Source organism: Scyliorhinus torazame, chromosome 12, assembly GCF_047496885.1.
Source record: "Scyliorhinus torazame isolate Kashiwa2021f chromosome 12, sScyTor2.1, whole genome shotgun sequence".
NCBI lineage: Eukaryota > Metazoa > Chordata > Chondrichthyes > Carcharhiniformes > Scyliorhinidae > Scyliorhinus > Scyliorhinus torazame.
In genome coordinates, this window is record NC_092718.1 from 60,665,153 (window position 1) to 60,690,738 (window position 25,586).

Sequence of the window (25,586 nt, forward strand, 5' to 3'; positions counted from 1 at the left end):
CACTATCCTCATCACTATCATCCAACTGTACGTTTCCCTTTACGTCTGCCAATTTTAACTGACTGTTATGTTTCATAGCCATTTTCTGAAGTTCAAACTCTCTCTTTTTTCCTTTCCTCTCTATCTTTTTCTTTTTGTTCTTCTAGGGCTATTCTTTCTTTGTTTCTTTCTTCTCTCTCCTTTTCTTTTCCCCCGATCTGTATCTCCCACTCTCTTTCTTTTTCTCTCATTGCATATTCAAGCTGCTTTAATTATTTTTCATGTTCAAGTTGCTTAATCTGCAACTGGATCTTTGCCATTTCTAAGGATCAGACTGTATTTCAGGCAACTTTAAATGCTCAGCCACCACCATAATTACTTCATATTTTTGCATTTTGTCAGGTAATGTTAACTGCAATGTTTTTGCCAAATCTAACAGTCTGCTTTTAGTCTCTGTCCGTAAGGTACTGCGTGTGACCGTCTCCACCTCCAAAAACTTCAGAGCCTCTGAAAGAGCCATTGTCCACAGCACACTCCCCACTTAAACTAGAATACCACACCTGAAAAGCAACCACAATATGCTCACCCCTCAATGTCTTTCAGTTGACTAAACCAATCCAATAGATAGACTTCTATCCCCCTCGAGCCCCCAATTGTTATGGGTCAGGGTTTAGAGAACCCCAAAGTGTATCATGGAGTTCACCTGACACACAATTTTTAATAGGTTGTGGTATGGGGAGCACACGGCACACTCTGCAGGTGTGATACAGCAGAAATGGAAAAGTATTTTTTAAAGCAAAACAATGTTTATTCTATGAATGCAAGTTAACCTTTTTAAAACAAACAGTGAACATCTAAGCAACCATTAATTCAAATACAACCCCAAAGACTACAACACTAAATAACCCTGTAAGCTGTCCTTTTAACATCCAAAAGACTTAACAAACATTCAAACAGGAGCACATTAGGTTGACATTCAATACTGAGATCTTTTACAATTCTGGGTTCACCAAGTGATCCATAGATAGTCATTGGATGGCAGAGATCAACAGTCAGCTCTTTGTTAAAATTCAGATGCAGCTCACTGAAAAACACACACACCCAAGCCTTTTCTCAAACTGAAACTAAAAAGCAGAAGTAGAGCTCAGCTCCACCTGCACTCTGATATAACTCCAGTAACATGAGCAGCTCCATTTCTTAAAGGTACATTTCTTAAACACCCATTTCTTAAAGGTACTCTCACATGACACTTTCAAATGGCTTTTAAAAAAGTCACACCTGAGAGATTAGAGTTCAAAATTAAAGCACATGGGATGAGGGCTCGTGTGTTGAGGTAGACAAAGAACACTGGGTGGCAGTCAGGAAACAAAGGGCGCAATTTAACTCAATGGGAACAAAGTCCCATAGTGAATGCGTTTAGCACCGAGAAACACAAGGCTATAAAACGCGACTCGCATTTCATAAGGGGCCTCAATGGGGAATAAGCGGCCACGGCTACACATAGCCCGTTTTATACACTGAGGAGCTCCCACTTGCTGGCACTCCCCAGTGTAGCGAGAGATCGGGACGCTATTCAAAAAAGGTGCCCGGATCCTTGAGGCCCCCGATGCGATCCCTGACACTCCCCAAACCCCAACGCACTATGGGAATGTCTCTACGCCCATCATAACACCCACACAGAGCAACCCCCCCCCCCCCCACCCAATCACACCAGTGCAACAAAATGCCAGCTTGGCATCCTGGTGGTGCCAACCTGGCAGTACCCCACCAGCTGATAGTGACACCTGGGAACGTTGGCAATGTCAGGCTGGCAATGCCAGGTGGCACAGCCACAGTACCACCCTGCCCAAAGGGTATGCACCTGGGGGCCTCTGAACCTCTGGAGGACCCCCAAAATGCCATTCCATCTGGTCTCCATTTGTGGAGACCAGTACTGAACAGTGCTCACTCAAGGACTCCGAGGCGAGGGAGATTGATCCCACGCCTTGGGTAATTCAGGAATCTTCACTTTAAGGTGTGACTCGCTGTAATGTGCAGATTTGGTAAAAGTGATCCTTCACACAATGGGCGGGATTCAGGTCACAACGCCTCGCAAGACTTGTTGGCCAGGATTCTTCACAACGGCGGCTAAATGTCGATGCCGGCGTCAACGGGCCTCTTGGCCCAGTGATTCCGTGTCTCACAGGGGTCTAGCATGGTGCCGGAGTGCTCCACGCAGCTCCAGTTGCCGATATGTGGCCCTGCATTTCCGGCTGCGGGTCAGCGCCTGCACGCGGCGGGCGCTTCCATGGCAGACCCACACAGGAGGTAGGCCCCCCCAGATCGCACGCGCCTGCCGATCTGTGGTCCCCGATCGCGGGTCTGGCCATCATGGAGGACACCCGTAGACTGAACCCCCCCCCCCCCCCGCCTCCCACAAGGATGGTCACCGCAGCCGCGACGCCGAGCTCCTTCCGGGTGAGTGAACTACGCTGGCGGGAACTCGGCCGGTCGACCGCGGAGAATCGCCGCGGGGGCCTCTTTCAACGGCTCCCGACCACGCCGCGTCAACCCCGCTTGTGCGACTGCCACCAATTCACCGGTCGCCGGAGGTTCGCGTCCCGGCATCGGACCCAATTGCGGGTCTGACGCCCCATTCTCCAACCCCGTGCTGAGCACAATTTCGGCGCGGAGGCTCGGAGAATCCTGGCCATCAGGTCTCGTGAGGCATTGCGAGCCGGGTAGATCCCAGGACTGGCTTTTATCGGCCACACTGCACCGTGGGGAGTTGCTTTTCGGGAGCAGCACGGCCATTAATTCACGGCCAAAGAGTAGGAATTAACGGGTCTTTTTCAAATCGGCAGGAAGTGACCAGTAGGATACCACAGGGATCGGTGCTAGGACCCGAGCTATTCACTATATTCATGGTTTAGATGAGGAACAAAATGTAATAATTTGCAGATGACACCAATTTGGGTGGGAGGGTGAGCTGTGAGGAAGATGCAGAGATGCTTCAGTGTGATTTGGACAAGTTGAGTGAGTGGGCAAATGCAAGGCAGATGCAGTATAATGTGGATAAATGCAAGCAAATCCATTTTGGTATCAAAAATGAGAAGGCAGACTATTAGGTCATAAATTAGGAGAGGGGAATGTGCAATGAGACCCGAGTGTCCCCGTACACCAGTCACAGAAGGTAAGCATGCAGGTGCAAGAGGCGGTAAAGAAGGCAAATAGCATGTTGGTCTTCATAGTGAGAGGATTCGAGTTCAAGAGCAAGGATGCCTTGCCGAAATTATACAGGGCCTTGGTGAGGTCACACCTGGAATATGTGAGCAATTTTGGTCTCCTTATCTAATAATAATCTTTATTAGTGTCACAAGTAGGCTTACATTAACACTGCAATGAAGTTACTGTGAGAATCCCCTAGTCGCCACACTCTGCCGCCTGTTTAGGTACACAGAGAGAATTCAGAATATCCAATTCACCTAACAAGCTCGTCTTTCGGGATTTGTGGGAGGAAATCGGAGCACCCGGAGGAAACCCACGCAGGCATGGGGAGAACATGCAGACTCCGCACAGACAGTGACCCAAGATGGGAATCGAACCTGGGATCCTGGCACTATGAAGCAACAGTGCTAACCACTGTGATGTCTGAGGAAGGAAGTTCTTGCTCTAGAGGGAGTGCAGCGAAGGTTTTCCAGACTGACTCCTGGGATGGCAGGATGGATGTATGAGGAGAGGTTAAATCGGTTAGGATTGTACTCGCTGGAGTTCGGAAGAATGGGAGGGGACCTCATAGAAACCTGTAAAATTCTAACAGGACCAGACAGGGTAGATGGAGGAAGGATGTTCCTGATGGTGGGTGTATCAAGAACCAGAGGTCTCAATCTGAGGATACAGGATAGACCATTTAGGACTGAGATTAGGAGACATTTCTTCACCCAGAAAGTGGTGAGCCTGTGGAATTTGTGACGACCAATTGTTGAGGACAAAGAGGAGGATGTGGAGGTGGGCCAGGACGGGCAGGGCATGCGACCCAGGTAACTATTGGAGGGCGCACAATGTGTGCACCAGGGCCACCATGTATGGGACACCCGGCCTGCAGGTTCACCGATCAGGGGCCTGACAGATAGCGGCACAAACATCCCTTTCCCTCCCCTCACAACCTGCCATGTCCACTCTCCCTGCACCATCTCCACCCCGCCCCCCCCCCCCCCGCCCCACACTCTGTGATTCCTGCGTGCCTCAGTATGGGGTGCGGGCCCTGGGTTATCAGTTACAGCAGGTCTATTCCATAGGATGGAATATGATGACAATCCACTCTGCGATGAGCTCTGTTGCTCCGCATCGTTCGACAACATCTGACACCTGCCCACCGAAGCACTTTTCACTGTCCACTTGGGAGATCCCTGAATGTGAGCTGGCCATTCCATCACACGTTCCCACCGAACCCTTGGGGTGGCACAGTTGGGAACAGGGTCCGGCGTGGGTGTACAGGGAGAGGTGCGGGGCCGGGTACTTGGGCAATATATGGTGGCTGACCAGGGGGCCCTGGTGCGTGCCTGCCTTCAATGGCCTCCAACCCTGCCACTCCGCCCCCCCCCCGCACTCCCGCAGCTAGAACAGCCCATCCTTCACACCCTTCTGACAGAGCACCGAGGTAGGTTGGAACATTTGCGAACAGGTGAACATGTTTCTACAGGTTTGTTATCTAGCCCCTAGTGCTATTCTGTGTGCTGCACCCGTGCCAACTTAGCTGGTGTCTAATGTCCCTCCCTTACGGGCCCTAATGCTCCATCTGGGTGGTTCCCCAGGCAGTACATCAGGGATGGAGGTGGCCTGCTGTGATTCCCACCCTGTGACCTGGGTCCACTGGGGCAGCCTTCCTCTAGATCGACGAGGCCTGGATGGGCCCAGAAGTCTCTCGGGCGTCCTAGGTGGTGTGGTGTCACCCTGTTCTGCCCACAATCCATCGGATACGCCAATGGATGTGGTGTTCCGGCACCTCCCCTGCGTGGGTTACTGGCACTTTCCCCATCACCTCCTTCTCCCTCAAGAGTGCCTGATGGCCCCCAGGCTAGTCCTTGGGACGGGGGTGGGGCCAGAGCGAACTCCGGGAGCTCCCCCACTACCTGACCCCGGCAGTCAAAAAAAGAACAAAGACAAAGAACAAAGAACAAAGAACAATAAAGCACAGGAACAGGCCCTTCAGCCCTCCAAGCCTGCCCAGGTCATGTGTCCTATCTAGATCAACCGCCTATATACTTCTGTACCCTGTCTGTCCATGTGCCTATCCAGATAAGTCTTAAAAGGTCGCTAACGTATCTGCCTCAACCACCTGACTTGGCAGTGCGTTCCAGGCCACCACCACCCTCTGTGTAAAAAAACTTCCCCCGCACATCTCGACTGAACCTTTCCCCCCTCATTTTGAACTTGTGCCCCCTTGTAATTGTCATTTCAGTCCTGGGAAAAAACCTCCAACTGTTCACGCTATCTATACCCCTAATAATTTTATAAACTTCTCTCAGGTCGCCCCTCAGCCTTCGTCTCTCTAGAGAGAACAACCCCAGTTTATTCAATCACTCCTCACAGCTAATACCCTCCATATCAGGCAACATCCTGATAAATCTTTTCCCTATTCTCTCGAAAGCCTCCACATCTTTCCGGTAGTGCGGTGACCAGAATTGGACACAGTATTCCAAATGTCGCCTAACCAACGCTCTATATAATTGTAACAATCTTTGAGCATTTATACTCGATACCCCGTCCGATGAAGGCAAGTATGCCATACGCTTTCTTCACCACCATTTCCACCTGTGCTGCCACTTTTCAGGGTCTGTGGACCTGCACGCCCAGATCTCTCTGTGTCTATGCTCCTGATGGTTCTGCCATTTATTTTATAGCTCCCACCTGAATTGGATCTCCCGAAATGCATCACCTCGCATTTGTCCGGGTTAAATTCCATCTGCCATTTCTCGGCCCAATTGTGCAGCCTATCTATATCCTGTTGTATTCTCTGACAATCTTCATCACTATCTGCAACTCCTGCAATCTTAGTACCATCCGCAAACCTGCTAATCAGACCAGCTGTGTTTCCTTCTATGTCATTTATATATATTACGAAGAGCAGAGGTCCCAGTGCTGATCCCTGCGGAACATCATTACTTACAGACCTCCATTCGGAAAAACACCCTTCCACTGCTACCCTGTCTTCTGTGGCCAAGCCAGTTCTGGATCCATCTAGCTAATTCACCCCTGACTACATGTGATCTAATATTTTTCACCAGCCTGCCATGAGGAACCTTATCAAATGCTTTACTAAAGTGCATGTAGACAACAGCCACAGCCCTTCCCTTGTCAATAATTTTTGTCACCTCCTCAAAAGATTCAATCAAATTAGTGAGACATGACCTCCCTCGTACAAAATCATGCTGTCTGTCGCTAATAAGACCATTCACGTCCAAATGTGCATAATTACCCGGGTATCTTTGCAACTCTTCTTAAATGACGGTACAACTTTGGCTATCCCCCAATCCTCTGGGATCTCACCTGTGGCCAATGAGGACACAAAGACTTCTGTTCTAGGCCCAGTGATTTCATCTCTTGTCTCCCGCAGTAATCTGGGATAGATGCCACCTGACCCTGGGGATTTGTCGACCCAAATGTTTTTTAACACACCCAACACTTCTTCCCTCGTAATAACGGCCTGTCCTAAAGTGTTTACATATCCCTCTAAGACACCACCAATCAACGTGTCACTCTCCTTTGTGAATACCTATGCAAAATACTCATTTAAGGACCTCACCTACCAGCCAGGGAAGTGGGATGGAAATTTTCAGAGACGGGAGGAGAAAGGAATTAGGACACTAAAAGATTTATTTCTTGGGGGTCTTTTTGCAGGATCGAAGGAGCTGGGAGCGAAGTATGGGCTGGAGCAGGGGAAAATATTTAGATACATGCAGGTTCGAGACTTTGCCAAAAAGGAGATACAGAGCTTCCCAGTAGAGCCGGCTTCCACATTGCTGGAGGAGGTGCTGACAACAGGGGGACTGGAGAAGGGGGTAGTATCGGTGGTTTACGGGGCTATTTTGGAGGAGAGCAGGCGCCGCTAGAAGGGATCAAGGCAAAGTGTGAGGAAGAGTTCGGAGAGGGTATGGAGGAGGGTTTCTGGTGTGAGGTGCTCCAGAAGGTGAACACCTCCACCTCGTGTGCGAGGTTGGGGCTGATACAGCTGAAGGTGGTGTATAGAGCACACCTTATAAGGGCGAGGATGAGCCGGCTCTTTGAGGGGGTAGAAGATGTGTGTGAACGTTGCGGGGGAGGCCCCGCAAACCACATTCATATGTTTTGGTCCTGTCCAAAGCTGGAGGATTACTGGAATGAGGTGTTTGGGGTAATCTCTAAAGTGGTGCACGTGAAACTGGACCCGGGCCCTCGGGAGGCCATATTCGGGGTGTCGGACCAGCCGGGGTTGGAAACGGGCGTGGAGGCAGATGTTGTAGCCTTCGCCTCGTTGATCGCCCGAAGGCGGATCCTGTTAGGGTGGACCTGCTGGAATTCTTAACGCTTGAAAAGGTCAAATTTGAACTGAGGGGAAGGATGAAGGGGTTCTACAATTCATGGGCGTTATTCATTAGGCACTTTCGAGAATTGGATCACATCGAACATTAGGGGGGTTGGGGGCTGGGCGGGTTGGGGGGAGGGGGACTGTATGTGTTAATGGTGACTATAGGTGATTCTGGATTCATTTTTGTCATTTGTTTATGTTAACATGCGGGCCAATGTCTGTGGTTTGGTCGGAGGATGGGATCGTTGTTAATGATATGGGGATTGACATTACATTCGTTACTGATTATTGTTTATTGTTGGGTGTAAATTTGGGACAAAATGTTAAAAAAGAGAATAAAAAACATTTTTAAAAAAGGACCTCACCTACTTCCTCTGGTTCTACACATAATTTCCCTCCTTTGTGCTTGAGTGAACAAACTCTTTCTCTAGCTACCCTCTTGTTCCTCATGTACATATAAAATGCCTTGGGATTCTCCTTAATCCTGTCTGCCAAGGACATTTTGTGACCCCTTTTTGCCCTCCTAACACCCTGCCTGAGCTCTTTTCTACTTTTCTTGTATTCCTCAAGTGCTTTATTTGTTTTTAGTTGCCTGTACCTCACATATGCATCTTTTTTCTTTTTGACAAGATTCTCAGTTTCCCTGGTCATGGTTCCCGAATCCTGCCTTTCCTGTCCTTCCTTTTTACCGGCACATGCCTGTCCTGCACTCCCATCAACTGCTCCTTAAGAGACCCCCACATGCCAAATGTGGATTTACCCTCAAACAGCCTCTCCCAAACAACATCCGCCACATCCTGCCTAATCTGGTTGTAGTTAGCCTTCCCCCAATTTAGTACCTTAACCCTAGGACAACACTTGTCCTTTTCCACAAGTATCCGAAAGCTTACGGAATTGTGGTCACTGTTCGCCACATGTTCTCCCACTGCAACTTTGATGACTTGGCCGGGCTGGTTCCCCAATGCCGACCTCCACCTCGGCGAGTGCCGGCTCTCCGGGCCCACTAACCAGGTCCAATGCCCGCTGCTCCGCGGCTGTGAGGGGGCCATAGGTCTGCGGCCAGTCTGCTCTCTCTCTCTCTCTGTGGTTGTGTGCCGCCTTTTCCTGAGGTGGGGTACAGAACATGCACAGGGGGTGGGTCTATGTGTGCAGGGCACCCACCCATGGCGGGGGGAATGGGTGTTGGCTTGTGCTGCAGGGTGGGGTTCGGTCACCCTGTGGGTGGTTGCGGGGCTATGGGTGTGTGGGATGGGGGTTGGTGCCAGGAGTGCGGTGCAGAATAGTCAAAATGCTCAATATAGGAGCGCCATCGCTCCACATTTTCATCAAAGGGTCCCACGACACCAGAAAGCCTGCCATTTTTCTACTAATCGAGGTTTCCCGTATGCATATTTCGCAACCCTGTTTTCGGCAGTTACCTTGATTCCCTCCCACACAAGGCAGCAACCCGAGCTCCAGCCTCTTATTTATCACGGCCAGCTGTATAATCTATTCTGCAGACAGATTATCAAAGCTCACGTCCACCTAGCCACACATTCGTTCTCTGTAGCACATGTCATGCCGGGTGAAAAAGTTTCCTTTCTAACTTTTCTTTCTTCCAACTTTTCTTGATAAATTCCTTCTTCCCGGGTGACTAGCCAGCATAGGATTGTGGTCCTCATCGCCAGTATTGATGTTATATTTTGGAGGTGTGATACTCGGGAGTGGGGAGGTTTAAAATAACAGAGCTTTATTCACAGTGTGTTATCTTTTACATGACTAATTCTTCTCTCTCTGTTTCACACACTAGGACTTGTGACGTCACTTCCGGTGAATACATTAATACAACAGAGTTTCACTAGAGCTAATAAGAATTAATGCAAATACATAACAGTGCTTGAGGATGAGGAATTTATAGGGTTACAGACAAAACAAGGGAATGTTGCTCGAAGCACAACTGTTTCTTCAAAGAACCAGAATAGGCGCAAAAGGATAAATTGCCTCTCTGTGCGGTAAATTGCTTTCATTTTATGGCTTCAGTGGATATAAGTATCAGGAGAGGAATAAGTGGCTCTTGATTCATGAGCAACCCTTTTATACTGTTGCATAGAATCGAGAGGTACTCCTCTGTGTGATGCAGTCACAGTTCCACTAAAAGTGTCTGCCATCATTCCCGTTCGGTCACCGTTTTTCTATATTAAGGAAAACGCCCCCTTTGTTTTCATAGCCTCCTTTACAGAAATTTTGGATGCAAATCAATAAATTGGTGAAATGCATCCTTACTACAGCCCACAGAGCTGCTGAATACAAACTAATTAAACAATTCTCACAGCAGACCCAGCACTGCGTGGAGTGTTGACATAGCTAAGGAGAAATATCTCAGATTGAGAGATTTCCACCATTCTATTTCAACTCATTTCCCTCTCTATTTTTTCCCTTCTTATCTTATTGTTTGTCAATTACCTGTTGAGTTACATCGAATCCTTCGACATGGAAATGCTGTCCGTGGACAATAGGATTTAATAAACCTTCCTTTATTTAACTCCACTCCAACTAATAATGTTTTGTGTTCCTACAGGAAATCAAAAACACAGCATGAATATAAAGTCTTGTTGGTTCTAACATTTACCAGAACTGGATCAACAATATAAACAAAACGGCTAAAAGAACAGGTCAAAGGCCGGGAATTTGAGGCGATTAACCCACCTCCTGGCTCCCAAAGCCTGTCCACCATCTACAAGGCACACATCAGGAGTGTGTTGGAGTACTCTCCACTTGTCTAGATGAGTGTAGTTCCAACAATACTCAAGAATCCCAACAGCACCCAGGTCAAAACAACCCACTTATTGGGTACCCATCCACCAACTTTGACATTCACTCCCTCCACCACTACCAATGCTCTGCCATGTAAAGACGCAATGCAACAACTCCACAAGATTTATTTGACTACATCTTATAAATACACAACCTCTAACACTGAGAAGAACAAGGCCAGCAGATGCATGGCAACATTACCATTTGCAAGTTTCCCCATCCAAGTCACATGTAGGGTGACTTGGAACTGCATCAACATTCCTTCACTGTCACTGACACAGCAATCTGAAACTACCTCCCTAACAGCACTGTGGCGTAGAGGCGCAACTTGGACAACAGAGGTTAAAAAACATGGCTTACTACTGCCTTGCCAAGCCCAATATACACCCATCTGATATGCATCCCATCTGATATACACCAGCCCATTAGACACGCAACCATTATACAGCCAATTGTTATGCATTAGTTGTATAATGGTGGGATGTATGACAGTCATGGGATATTGGACAAGGTATGAAAGTGGGGGGTAGAGAGTGAGTATTACTGTGAGAGAAAAGTAGATGGGTAGAACTGTGGGGGTACAGCAGATGGGTATAACTGTGGGGGTACAGCAGATGGCTATAACTGTGGGGGGTACAGCAGATGGTTATAACTGTGGGGGGTACAGCAGATGGTTATAACTGTGGGGTACAGCAGCTGGGTATAACTGTGGGGGTACAGCAGATGGGTATAACTGGGGGTACAGCAGATGGGTAGAGCTGTGGGGGTACAGCAGACGGGTATAACTGTGGGGGTACAGCAGATGGGTAGAGCTGTGGGTGAACAGCAGATGGGTTTAACTGTGAGGGTACAGCAGATGGGTACAACTGGGGGTACAGCAGATTTCATAGAATTTACAGTGCAGAAGGAGGCCATTTGGCCCATCGAGTCTGCACCGGCTCTTGAAAAGAGCACCCTACCCAGGATCCATACCTCCACCCTATCCCCATAACCCAGTAACCCCACCCAACACTAAGGGCAATTTTGGACACTAAGGGCAATTTAGAATGGCCAATCCACCTAACCTGCACATTTTTGGACTGTGGGAGGAAACCGGAGCACCCGGAGGAAACCCACGCACACACGGGATGTGCAGGCTCCGCACAGACAGTGACCCAAGCCGGAATCGAACCTGGGACCTTGGAGCTGTGAAGCAATTGTGTTAACCACTATGCTACCGTGCTGCCCTAATAGTTGTACAGCAGATGGGTATAACTGTGGGGGTACAGCAGATGGGTATAACTGGGGGTACAGCAGATGGGTAGAGCTGTGGGTGAACAGTAGATGGGTATAACTGTGGGGGTACAGCAGATGGGTATAACTGTGGTGGTACAGCAGATGGGTATAACTGTGGTGGTACAGCAGATGGGTATAACTGTGGTGGTACAGCAGATGGGTATAACTGGGTGTACAGCAGATGGTATAACTGTGGGGGTACAGCAGATGAGTATAACTGTGGGGGTACAGCAGATGAGTATAACTGTGGGTGAACAGCAGATGGGTATAACTGTGGGTGAACAGCAGATGGGTATAACTGGGGGTACAGCAGATGGTTATAACTGTGGGGGTACAGCAGACGGGTATAACTGTGGGGGTACAGCAGACGGGTATAACTGTGGGGGTACAGCAGACGGGTAGAGCTGTGGGGGTACAGCAGATGGGTAGAGCTGTGGGTGAACAGCAGATGGGTATAACTGTGGGTGAACAGCAGATGGGTATAACTGGGGGTACAGCAGATGGTATAACTGTGGGGGTACAGCAGATGGGTATAACTGGGGGTACAGCAGATGGGTATAACTGTGGGGGTACAGCAGATGGGTATAACTGGGGGTACAGCAGATGGTATAACTGTGGTGGTACAGCAGATGGGTATAACTGGGGGTACAGCAGATGGTATAAATGTGGGGGTACAGCAGATGGGTATAACTGGGGGTACAGCAGACGGGTATAACTGTGGGGGTACAGCAGATGGGTATAACTGGGGGTACAGCAGACGGGCATAACAGTGGGGGTACAGCAGACGGGCATAACTGTGGGGGTACAGCAGACGGGTAGAGCTGTGGGTGAACAGCAGATGGGTATAACTGTGTGTGAACAGCAGATGGGTATAACTGTGGGGGTACAGCAGATGGGTATAACTGTGGGGGTACAGCAGATGGGTATAACTGTGGGGGTACAGCAGATGAGTATAACTGTGGGGGTACAGCAGATGGGTATAACTGTGGGGGTACAGCAGATGGGTAGAGCTGTGGGTGAACAGCAGGCGGGTATAACTGTGGGGGTACAGCAGATGGGTATAACTGTGGGGGTACTGCAGATGGATATAACTGGGGGTACAGCAGATGGGTATAACTGTGGGTTACAGCAGATGGGTATAACTGTGGGGGTACAGCAGATGGGTATAACTGTGGGGGTACTGCAGATGGATATAACTGGGGGTACAGCAGATGGGTATAACTGTGGGTTACAGCAGATGGGTATAACTGTGGGGGTACTGCAGATGGGTATAACTGGGGGTACAGCAGATGGGTATAACTGTGGGTTACAGCAGATGGGTATAACTGTGGGGGTACAGCAGATGGGTATAACTGTGGGGGTACAGCAGATGGGTATAACTGTGGGGGTACAGCAGATGGGTGTAAATATGGGGAATAGTACATGAATATCAGTGGATGGGTAAATAACAAGCGGTTAATCGGCTACCATCTTGTGCCTCTGCCAAGGTTAAATATCAGCCCCAAGAGTACCAATCTGCACATGTTATACATCAGTAAAGAATTAGTGTTAGTTATGCTGAGTTCTCACCTTAGTATGCACCTGTGACACGACCTCCATACAGTTTGCCTGTTTGAGTGAAGTTTTCTGGTCTTCTTCTGGAGTTGAGTCTGACACTGGGCTGGATGACTCATTCTCTTTGTGTTCTGTAAATTGCTGAAAGTTCAGGGCAGCAGTAAACATTGGAACTTAGTGCCAAATTGTTAAAACAAGGACTATTTCATAGACGGCAGAACATAAAGCTTGTTGGCCGTAGAGATAACACATTTTAAATACCAAACAAAATACCGTGAATTTGAAATGAAATAGAAAAATGCTGGAAATGCTTAGTACAGAATAGGATTCTGCACATCTGAAAATGATGGCAGCGACATAGACGCCATAGAGTGAAACCAGTTACTAAACTCTACATTCATCCTCACAGTTGGGAGACCACATGCTGATTGGGTGGCCACTTTAAGGGACACCTCCTTTCAGTCTGCCAGTATGACTCCGAGCTTCCGGTGACCTGTCATTTTGATTCACCACCTTCCTCTCAGACTGACATCTCTGTCCTTGACCTGCTACACAATGTTCCAATTAATTCAATACAAGATTCTAGAATAGTGTTCCATGATATTCAACATTGAGTTCAACGATGTCACGGGGCAAACTCAGCTCTTTTTGTTCCCTGTTCTTTGCTGGAATTGGCTGGGTGGAGCGGTAGCACGATGTTAGCACCATTGCTTCACAGCACCAGGGACCTGGGTGCGATTCCCGGCTTGGGTCACTGTCTGTGCGGAGTCTGCATGTTCTCCTGGTGGTTTCCTCTGGGAGCTTTGCTTTCCTCGTCGTGCTTGTTAGGTGAATTGGACATTCTGAATTCTCCCTCAATGTACCAGAACAGGCTCCGGAGTGTGGTGACTAGGGTATTTTCACAGTAACTTCATTGCAGTGTTAATGTAAGCCTACTTGTGACACTAATAAAGATTATTATTTTTCTCTTACTTTCATTGCCAGACAGCAGCACATCAGCTCAAGTACATCTTTTGTCATTTTTTTGTTTCTTTCCTTGCCCCATCACCATTTCCTTTGGCCCAGTGAGGCTAACACTTCGGTCATTCAATATCTCCTGCCTTCCACCCTATCACGGACCGTTATTTGTCCTCGTCTCACCCGCCCCTTGCTCAGAATTTATCACATCGCCGACATTTCCCAGCTCTGGTGAAAGGTAGTCGACCTAAACATTATAACTCCGTGTTTCTCCCTCCGCAGATGCTGCCAGACAAGCTGAGTGCTGCCAGAATTTTCTTCCTCTAATTCCATTGCAGCAGCCACTGTATTCTGCTTTTTGATGAGGCAATGTCGGGCTTGGTGAAGGTTTAAGCGCTCAGGCTATATTCACTAGAGCAGAGAAGGTTAAAGGAAAATCGAATCAGAAATCTTAGGGGGGTGGTTTTTTTTTCTGCTGTTGGTAGACTGATAACAAGTGGGGGGGGGGGGATAAGTTCAGGATTTCAAATTAAAAAAACATGAAGGTCGATTGAAGCAGAGCTGGAAACCTAACTTGGAAACTCGATCAACGGTCCTGCCAACATTTTACTTCAAGTGACCCAGCACTGCTCGAACATCCATTTGTACAAATTTGAGTCAGGCACAATGGTGTTTATTATATGAGGGGAAGACTTGTCTCTATTTTTTATTTTAAGCCAAAAAGGGAGCTGTACAGATGGAGAGAATTTAATTTAGATTAGGTTGAGTTAGCCTGACTGCCAAGTGAGACCCATGATAGTTGCAAACATTGACAAACAAAGTTAGATCCAGCTTTAGTTCCCACAGCTGATGGGAAATCATTCTGCAACTGTTGAATCACGTAAGCCATTTCCCAGTGCGCAGAGCTGCCTCACTGATGGGTTTAGCTCTCCCACCCCCACACAACCCAACCTCGGTCTCCGGCCACTCAGCAGTTTACCAACCAGCACGCTGATTCCCGTCCTTACTGTGATTAACTCGGACAAAATTGTGTCCAGGCTGGGGAGGATCCCCCCCCCCCTCACAGCTGGGACACAGGAACGATCGGGAGCTTTGTCGAAGAGTTGGCTCATTTTTAAATGAATAAAGGAAGAGAGTTTGAAAAACAGCAACTAAAACTTTCCATTTGAAGGAAAGTAACCTTTGTTCCAATCCTTCCACTTCCTCTCAATGAATGGCACAGTAAAGAATCTCACTGGCAACAAAAGGAGAAAGGAATGAAGCTTAAAGAAAAGTGTCAAACTGAGAGAAGTCTGCACGATCCTAAATAAAGACGTTTGCAACTATTCAGAGTCACTTGGAACATTCTATCCTAACTCATTCATCCACAACCCATGGAGTTGCAGGCAATCATTCGCGCTTGGTTCTGCAACAACTCAAATTGAAAATCTCATCTGTGCTTTCAAACCTACCTGAGGCCTCACTCCTCCTTATCTCGGTGTCCTCTGGACCCTTCCCACACTTGGACACAGAGACAGAGAGCCATAGAGAGAGAGAGAAATGAAAGAGATAGGGAGAAAGAGGGGATGAAAAGAGGAGAGGGAGAGAGATCAAGTAAGAAAGAATAGAGGTGATGATGAGAAGAGGGAAAGAGAGGAGTGGAGAGTGACGTCTATCATCAGCTTCTGTTGAGTGATTGAATTCCCACAGGAACAGGAGTCATTGATGCCTCCCAGGTGGCTACACAGACCGATCTGGAAACACATCCACTTCCCCATTTCATGAATGTCCAAATAAATGATGGTGTCTCATTCTGTAGCCAGTGCACCTTGCCCAGGAGATAGCCACAATTCATTTATTCACTGACAGTCCAAAGCTTCTCACTTGGTAAAGCAACTCAAGACATTCCACAACAGCATTTAACAAAGTTGGAGGCCGAGGCCAAGATGACATTAGAGCAGATAAGCAAAAGCGTGGTCAAAAAGGTAAGCTTTATTGACGGTCCTAAGGCAAAAGAGATGGAGTTGGAGAGGAGAGGCTGAGGCAGGATAATTTCAGAACTTAAGCCTGGACAATTGAAACTCTGACTGTCTTACTGGGGGGTACTGCACAAGAGACCAGAGTAAGATTGGTGACGTGTTTTGAACAGGACTGTAGGGATGGAGGAAGGTACAGAGATAGGGAGGGATCGGGCCACATAAAGGATTTAAATCACAAAGATGAGTGTGTTTAATTGGAGGCACTGAGGGAGCAGGAGCCAATGTGAGCATCAATGTTGGTGAAGGGAATATTGCTGGGTTAGCTGAACATTCTGGAATCTGCCCAGGAGACCACTGGAATAATTGAACCTGAAGGTTATAAAGATGCAGCAGAGGGTTACATGGGTGATGTTATGATGGAGGTGGGATTCGGCAGTATTTTCTTTTCCACAAAGCTGACCTGAGCACAAAGAAGTCAAGTTTGGGTGAACAGGAAACAATGATGGGGAGGTGGTGGAATTGTTTATTCTCTCAGGGCATGTGGGCATCGCTAGCAAAGTCAGCATTCGTTGCTCATTCCTAATTGCCCTCGAGAAGGTGATGGTGAGCTGCCTTCTTGAACCTCTGCAGTCCATGTATTCATGTTGTCCAAGGCCTATTGGGGCTTTAAGTGACCAATTAATTACCACTTAAGGGCCTCATCCTGCCTCTGCCAGTATTTTACCCGCAGCAGGAGGAGGCCAATGCCACGTGGGAAGCCTGGCAGCCATATCTGCGCAGCCTGGTGTTGGGCAAGGGTGGTGGATCTACTTCGCGGGTCCCCTGTGCTCATTGGATGCACCTCCTCAAGATCATCCTTCCTCCTTTACTCTCCCGCACCACCCTGCCCCCCTACCCCTCGCACTGGGGACCTAGTGATATCTCCGATTTACCTCTGGGCTCCTCTTCATCGGGACTGCCTGTAGTCCCAGCAGTGGCCACCACTCCTGCCTGGCACTGCTGGTCCCCTGATGGTGGCAGGAGTCTCATCTGACAGCAAGTAAAGCAACTCCCAGTGTTAAATTGCTGAGAGGCAGCCGTCACTGTGGTGCATGGACCCACCACTAACATTTTAGCCAGGCAGGAGGTGACTACGGTGGCCCATACAATCGAGGACACCGTGGGTTTCATCAGTGTACATGTAGAAGCTGTCAATGGATGATGTCAAGGTTGTGTGTTGGCATTGAATAGGCTGAGAAAATTGCAAATCTTCTCACTGATCCAGAAGCAGCCAAGAGGGGATGGAAGAAACGTTTCAAAATTCCAAAAAGCTTTTTGCAGACTAAACAGTGACAGATTGTTTTGTCTCGTCTATGAATCTGTAACAAGGCATTGACTGAAAATTATCATTAATCGAATAAAGAGGGATGATTACGCACGTCCCAGATGACTGGAACACTTTTCCACAATTGGCTTTGAATGCAACAACAGCAACTTACTTTTAGAAGGAAACTTTAATGTAATAAAACATTCCGAAACATGACCAAATCAAATTTGACAGCGAGAACATGAAGGAGATGTTGGGTCAGATGACCAAAATCTTGGTCCAAGAGGTTGGTTTTGAGGAGTGCCTTTGAGGCGGGAAGTGAGGAGGAGAGTTGGAAGGGTTCAGGGAGAAGATTCATAGCTCAGGCAATTGAAGGTATGGCTGTCACAAGTAATGGAACTGAAAATTGGGAATGCTCAAGCGACCCAAATTAGAGGAGTGGTTTTGTAATGCTATAATATTTGTAAAGAGCTTGGAACTTTTAGTGTAAGAATATGCATTCATGGTGCCATACCCCTGTGCTGCAGTCAGGTGCTGAACAACAATGTATTCGCCCACCAGCTACATGGTGAGCTTTACAAAATGGACTCAATAAAACTCCAGCATTTTGAATCTAAAAATGTGACTATTTTGAACATTTGAGAACGATAGGACACCATAAGTGCAGGTATCTCAAGAGTTTGTGGGGCTGGAGGAGTTCTGTCCTGTTTTTTATGAACAGGACATACTTGAGCAATTTTCCACATTGCCAGATAGATGCAAGTGTTGTAGCTAAACCGGAATAGTTTGGTTTGGTGCACAGCTAGTTCTGGAGCAAGTCATCAGTACTATTGCCGGAATATTGTCAGGGCCTTTGCAGTACCCAGTGCCTTCAGCTATTTCTTGATGTCATGTGGAGTGAATTGAATTGTTGAATTGGCTGAAGGCTGATTCGGTGATGCTCAGGGGGGAGGCCTGGAAGGATCACCCACTCGGCACTTCTGGCTGAAGATTGTTGCAAATGCTTCAGTTTTGTCCTTCGCACTGTTGTGCTGGGCAGCCCCATCATTGAGGACGGAGTTAGTCATGGAGCCATCTCCTCCTATTAGTTGTCCAATTGTCCACCCAGTTCAAGTCTCTACAGCTCTCCGTGGTAAAGAATTCCACAGATTCACGACTCTCTGAGAGAAGAAATTCCTCCTCATCTCGGTCTTCAATGGGCGACCCATTACTTTATGCCCATAGAGGATGCAGGAGTGTCTCCTGATAAAGTAAAGTGGCCATAGCCCCAGATGGCCATAGGCTGCTTCCCCCTTTAAAGGGGAGAGCTGGCTTGTGGTGGTTTAACCTGAGGATCACCACACCTCAGGCAAGAGGCAAGGTTGCAAAGGCGGGGCCTTTGTGAATAACCTCAGCCGGTATGGGACTTGAACCCGCGCTGCTGGCCTCGCTCTGCATCACAAACTAACTGCCCAGCCAACTGAGCTAAACCAGCCCCCGCGTGTCTCCTGGTATTGAGAAAAACAAGCAATAAGAGCTATTAAACTGGAGTATGGTTCCAAGCAGCGTGCCACTAAGGTTTTCCAATAGTACAGAGCACATTCATGGCAATTAAATAGGTTTCAATAAACTTATGTAACTTACTTTATTTGCAACAACCAAATTCACCAAGCCTTTTGTCGAGTGTATGAGAGAATCAACCTCTTGGAATGAAAGTCCAGTCAATGAGGATCCATTCACCTCAAGCAGTGTATCTCCTGGGCTGAGTCTCCCATCTCTAAATGTCAGATTCAAAAGAAATCTCAAATGAATACGGAGAACAACATTGTAGAAGAATAATTAATAGCACATTACTCCATTCCTTGAGCGCTACGCCTGAAGGCAGCTCTTTGGTTCATTGTCTGTTGATGATTCAAGCCAAGCCGTCTGCTTGGCAGGTTTTTTTTGTCAGTTGTGGTCTGCTGCTTCCTTTTGTTCTTAGGGGCTGGGCCAGGATGCAGGTCCCAAACTTACCTCAGCCAAACCTTCTACAGTTTGCCTTATATACCCAATGCCTTGTGTATTAACCTGCATGGAACACATAGGGCTGGCTTGATTATTTACCCTGTGTGGCTCGAACAGTATGAGCTCCCCCGCTAACTATGGGCTGATACCAGTGTTGTATAAAGTCGGCCAGATAGGAACCAAACGACAGAGGAGGGATCCGGTGAAGTGTAACTGGGCCCCTTTGCAAATAGTACGTATTATGAATAAACGTCTTTGTTATGTTACTCCTCTGACTCCCTTTGCCTTTATTAAACCACCCTACCCTTCCTCTCGACTGGGAGGAATCACAACTCACTTTACGCCAGCCTGAACCCTCGGGATCATTATCCCTGAAGCAGGGGAACAGGAAGAAGAAATTTAATCCCTTGATTCCGTGCCATCATTCAATGAGATCCTGGCTGACCTGCATCTTGGATTGGATTTTGTTTATTGTCCTGTGTACCGAGGTACAGTGAAAAGTATTTTTCTGCAAGCAACTCAACAGATCATTAAGTACATCAAAAGAAAATGAAAGAAAATACATAATAGGGCAATAACAACAATAACAATCTTTATTATTGTCACAAGGAGGCTTACATTAACACTGCAATGAATTACTGTGAAAGTCCCCTAGTCGCCATACTCCGGCGCCTGTTCGAGTACACTGAGGGAGAATTCAGAATGTCCAATTTACCTATTAGCAGGTCTTTCGGGACCAGTGGGTGGAAACTGGAGCACCCAGAGGAAACCCACGCAGACATGGAGAGAACGTGAAGGCTCCGCACAGACAGTGATTCAAGCCGGGAACCGAAGCTGGGATCCTGGCACTGTGAAGATCCCAAGACATAGAAGTAGAATTAGGCCACTTGGCCCATCGAGTCTGCTCCGCCAATCATGGCTGATATTTTTCTCATCCCCATTCTCCTGCCTTCTCCCCATAACCCCTTCTTAATCAAGAACCTATCTATCTCTGTCTCAAAGACACTGTGATTTGGCCTCCACAGCCTTCTTGTAGAAGCCAGCTATTTTCTATAGGTAAAAGATAGTTATTTAGCATTAAGCCCCTAGTCTATTAAATACCATTTTAAAACTCACTCATAACCTCAGGTCATTTCAAAACACACATTCAGCATTTCAGAACATAGCTGCAAACAGAACACAGAACAGCAGAATTCCTGTGCAGCTAACAAATACAATTCCAAGATAAAGTAACCCAAGGACAAGGCAAGCTCCATGGCAACAGCATAGAGACCATTGTCCTAACAAGCAAGTTTATGCGATAAGGAAGCCGAATCGCATTCCATAGCTCATACAAGAATACATTTTAGGTTAATGTTGCCTATTAATGAGTGACAACTAACCCTCAAATCAAACTCATTTGATGTTAATCCAAACCAATTAGAATTACATTGGCGTGTAGATAGATATGATTTGGTATAACCGTGATGGATTTTCGGCCATCTTTCTCTTTCCGGAATCAATCTATACTTTGACTTAAGTATTTGCTGTCTCTCTGTTTTCCATAATTCACTTTCTGACTTTGACTTTTGAAGTTATTGCGAGCTGTTTGCCTAAACAAGAAAATCATTTCTGTGATTGTTTGAAAGTTGAATTGTCTACAGATTGCCTCTCTGTGAGTCCTATGCTAGCTAGACTTAGTGAATAAAACTTTAAATGACTCTCAATTGTAATCAATGGAGACAAATAAAACAGATTCTTATTTGCACCTGAGAAGTTTTAACTCAAATTTCTACTGAGTTTTAGTGATCGCAAAGTGCCGCTAAAACCGCATGGTAGATCTAACACCTGGCGTGGTTTGGCAAAAGGGGAGGAGCTCGGAGACGAGATTGGACGAAATTGGAGAGGTTCGTGAACCTTCGGGAAGAATCGGAGCAGGCCCAGAAGCACAGAAGATCCAAGGACAAACGGCTAGACTGGGGTAAGAAACATCTTTTTCACCCATTAAAAGTCTTAAAGCCGCATCAATCAGTGCTTCGACCCCTGGAAAGGACATTTTTATAGACTGTGTTAAATCAATCAGGTGCCGGTCGTTGAAACTAAAATAAAAAACTGAAAAAATAGTCACGGTAGTGTACACAGATACACAAAAGGTGTTGGCGACCAAACAATTGGGTGTAAGGCTGAGTTTATGGTGGACATGACTCCTAAAATAGATTCAGGACCTTCAAATGGTTCAGAACTACTCCCCACAACGTCCAAGGGGGGTAGTGCTGTACCAGATGTCTCTATTGAAGATATATTGGGAGATTTTGGATCTTTCATTCGTAGACAATTTGATCTATGTGAAATCTCAAGAAAAAGTGAATCAAAATATGATATCCCCAGAGGACAGTGGTCCTTCGATAAATATCAAGAGGGCATGGGGAAAATACACACAATTGCGCGATTCAGAACGTGCAAAATGGTCCCTGGCAATTATGGGACAAATACGCAGACAGCAAGAAATAACTATTTAAAATAGAAGTGATCATGAGCTTAAGTCCACTAAAGATCAACTAATTGCAGTTGTTGAGGAATTACGAGATGCAAAATCCAAACTTGAGCATTATGATGAAATTAGAACAGGATTGGAAAACGAAACCTGGAAAATTGGAAAAGTCCAGCAACAGACTTTTCAAATTGAGGAATTGCAACATAAAGTTCTTGAAATGGAGTCAAAATACCAACAGTTGCAAACAAAAACTGAGCGAATTGAAATTGAAAATTGCAGGTTAATCGAAGAAAGACGTGTTTTATAAAGAGAAATGAACAATTTTGAAGGACACTGCAAGATCCTGACAGACAGTCTTGCAGCTCATAATTTAAACCAAAACACAGCTCAGATTCAACAAGCAGCTGAACAAACAGCTCAAATTCAGCAAGCAGCCCCAATGGCATAATCGGCAATTACACAGCCGAGGTCGAGTGTCAGGACTAAATTAAATTCTAAAGTTCCTTTGCCAGTTGAATCAGATGAAGATAGGATGCAACAAATTTTCCTACAATGCAAAATACTAAATTAATTTGACTAGCCTCTTTAAAACACAAACGGATTAGAGTTGGAAGCAAGAAAGTAGAAGAGGAAGGTGAAACTGTCACTAAAAACATATTTGACCACCATTGGATTCATGAACCAGCAGACCCTGAAAAAATTGACAGTTGGTCCAAAGACCTTCAACACCCTAAAAAGGGTGGTATGACCACATGGGATCAACTTCCCAGATTACAATCCATTTACCATCTCCACCCATTTGATGGGAGTACAAATTCTGACTATTGTAGTCGGCATTCGTGTCAGTGCAACTCTTGGAATAGAGGTAGAAATTGCTTTCGGAGAGGATTTGCAAAATTTAGAAGCTGGTTGGCTGGCGATCAAAAATTGGCTATTAAAATTTCGCCCCTCGAGAATTGATTGGTCTAAGATCACATCTTGCATTCAAAAATACAATGAAGATATTCAGGATTTCGAAGAAAGATTTTTACATACTTGGATAGAACACTCAGGAATGACACTCGAACATGAAACTGACATATGGGACACAAGCACTTTAAGTCCATTTAAAACGGCTTTTATAGCCGGTGTTAAACCTGAAGTTTCTGCTGCCTTGAATTTGGTTTTACCGGCTTGGGCCACAGCTGGTACATATCGGGACAGTTGACCGATGCATTCAGATAGATCGTGGTTTGCACAACCAGGTTTAATCTTTAACACTGCAGCTGCTCAAATGCATCCTATGGTACCTGCTCAAATGCAGCCGATTGCTCAAATTCAGCCCATGGTACCTTTTGCTCAAGTTCAGTCTGTTACCCGTTGCTCAATTTCAGCCTATGATACCTGCTGCTCCAGCAGCAGCCGTTGCTATACCCGCTGCTCCAGCGGCGGCTGTTGCAGCTCCTGCAGGAATTTCAGCAGTAACTATAATTTCACCGCAAGCGTCAGGGCAAACATGTACCCTTGCGCCATTAAAATCACGTAAGAAAATACCACAATGTCTTTTCTGCGGTAGATTAGGACACTGGATGGCAACGTGCTATCATAAACAACGGATGGATTCGAGAGATGATAATGAAATAGACAATGTTCACTACAAGACGTTTCCACCTCGTGGTCAATCACGTAACGCGCGCAAACAAGATGCACCTAGGGCTACGTCGCAACAAGACACCCAGACTTGCGTACAGGGATTCTAGACCCTCCCAGCCGTTTCCACATAGGGAGGAGCCTTTCTCACGTAGGGACAAGCCGTACCCACGTAGGGACGTACATGATGACGACAATGCCATGAATGAAATGTTAAACAGCTGTCCTCCAGCTCAAAGACGTTCTCTGTATGATAATTCAAAAAAACTACTAGATCCCACTCTTGATGATTCTCTCCATTTTTCTCTACATGCACTCGTGGAACAGAAAAATGATGGACTATATATTTCACTAAGAGTGGGAGGTATTCATATTGATTTCTTATTTGACACTGGAGCTGGAGCTGAATTTACCTGTGTTACTGAACAGTATGCTGCTTTCTTTCCCCTAACTGCAGGAAAAATTAACACTTTCGCTGCAGGAGGAGATTCTATTACTCTTCGGAAAACTAAACCACTGCTTTTAGAATTTGGACCACATCAACTGATGGCATCAATATGGGTGGGTCTGGTAACACAGCACTTCTAGGTATGGACATCTTATCACAACTAAATTCTTCACTGAATGTCAATAATGGAAAAATCACCTGGTCCATTAGACACATCAAAAAAGATGAAATAAAAAATCATCCAATTTGGGCAATTGACAAAAATGATTGTGGTCTTTTGAAAATGGAACCAGTCACTTTCACGGGATCCGCTTCACCTTGTACCAAACAATACCCTATTCATAAAACTTCAATTCAAGGCATTCTACCTATAATAAAACAACTTGAAGAAAGGGGTATTTTAGTGCGCATTCACAGTTCATCGAACAGCCCTGTATGGCCTGTAAAAATGGCTAATGGCACACGGCACCTTACTATTGACTACAGAAAAGCAAATCAATTTATTGTCAGAAAAGCTCCTTTAGTGGCAAATCCATCTACAATCTTTAACTCTTTAACTACTGACCTTCAAATGAAAATGGTTTTCAGTCATTGATATGGCAAATGGCTTCTGGTCAGTACCACTAGCTAAGCAAGTACAACCATGGTTTACTTTTACAGTTAATCAGCAACAGTACACATGGACTAGACTACCGCAAGGTTTTCACAATAGCACAACTGTTTACCACATGGCTCTGCAGAATCATCTCAGGCAACTGCCTGTTCTGCCTTCCACCATTATCCAGTATGTAGATGATGTTCTGATAGCCTCCATTTGTAAGGATGATCATGACAAAGACTTACGGGTGGTCCTGAACCACCTCCGTACTAATGGTCACAAAGCTAGCTTTGCCAAAGCACAAATTGCCCAGGAAGAAGTTGTTTACTTGGGTCAGAACATTTCCAAAGGCAAAAGGGAACTTACTCAGGGCAGAACGGCTGCCATCAAAGCAGCTAAAGAACCCTCAACTGTACAGGAAGTAAGATTATTTTTGGGACTCTGTAATTTTAACAGAAATTGGATCGATTCTTATACTCAGTTATCCCAGCCATTGAATGATCTTTTAAAAGGAAACAGAAAATCAAAGGATCCAGTTAATCTCAATTTAGAACAGAAGCAATAATTTCTTAATTTGAGAAATGCCCTGTGTTCAGCACCAGCCTTGGGTATCCCAAACAACGGAAAACCTTTTACCATGTTTGTTCATGAAAGAGATGGTTACATGACTGCAGTACTAGCCCAGGAATATGGTGATCTGTTAAGACCGGTTGGGTACTATTCCCTTAAACTTGACAATGTGGCACTCGCATTTGGCAGTTGTTCACGAGCCATGGAAGCCACATGTCGAACTGTAATGATGACATCAGGCCTTGTTCTGGACCAAAAGTTAACCATTAAATGTCCACACTCAGTCCATTCTCTACTATCCATGAACAGAGTGTCACAAGTTACATCAACTAGATGGACAGCAGTTTTGGAAGCTCCCAACCTACATTTTCACAAAGCCAGTCCTGTAAACCCATCATCTTTGTTCCCGCTTCCCGAGGAACAAAAGGGAGAGGAGGGAGAAGGACATGACTGTGTGAAAATAATCGAGGAAATGGAAGAAGTACGCTTAGTAGAAGAAGAGCCACTACAGAACCCA

The 25,586-nt window shown here is 46.3% G+C and overlaps 1 protein-coding gene across 1 annotated transcript in view; it reads right to left on the bottom strand.

The window, feature by feature from the left end:
* il16 (interleukin 16) overlaps positions 1–25,586 on the bottom strand; it is a 240,301-nt gene that overhangs the window by 136,642 nt on the left and 78,073 nt on the right. Inside the window, exons 4-6 of the mRNA XM_072468752.1 lie at positions 18,992–19,124; positions 13,163–13,288; positions 9,968–10,076 (exon numbers count right to left, since the gene is read on the bottom strand). Of these exons, the coding sequence (XP_072324853.1) occupies positions 9,968–10,076; positions 13,163–13,288; positions 18,992–19,124 (368 nt within the window). The remainder of the gene's footprint in view (positions 1–9,967; positions 10,077–13,162; positions 13,289–18,991; positions 19,125–25,586) is intronic.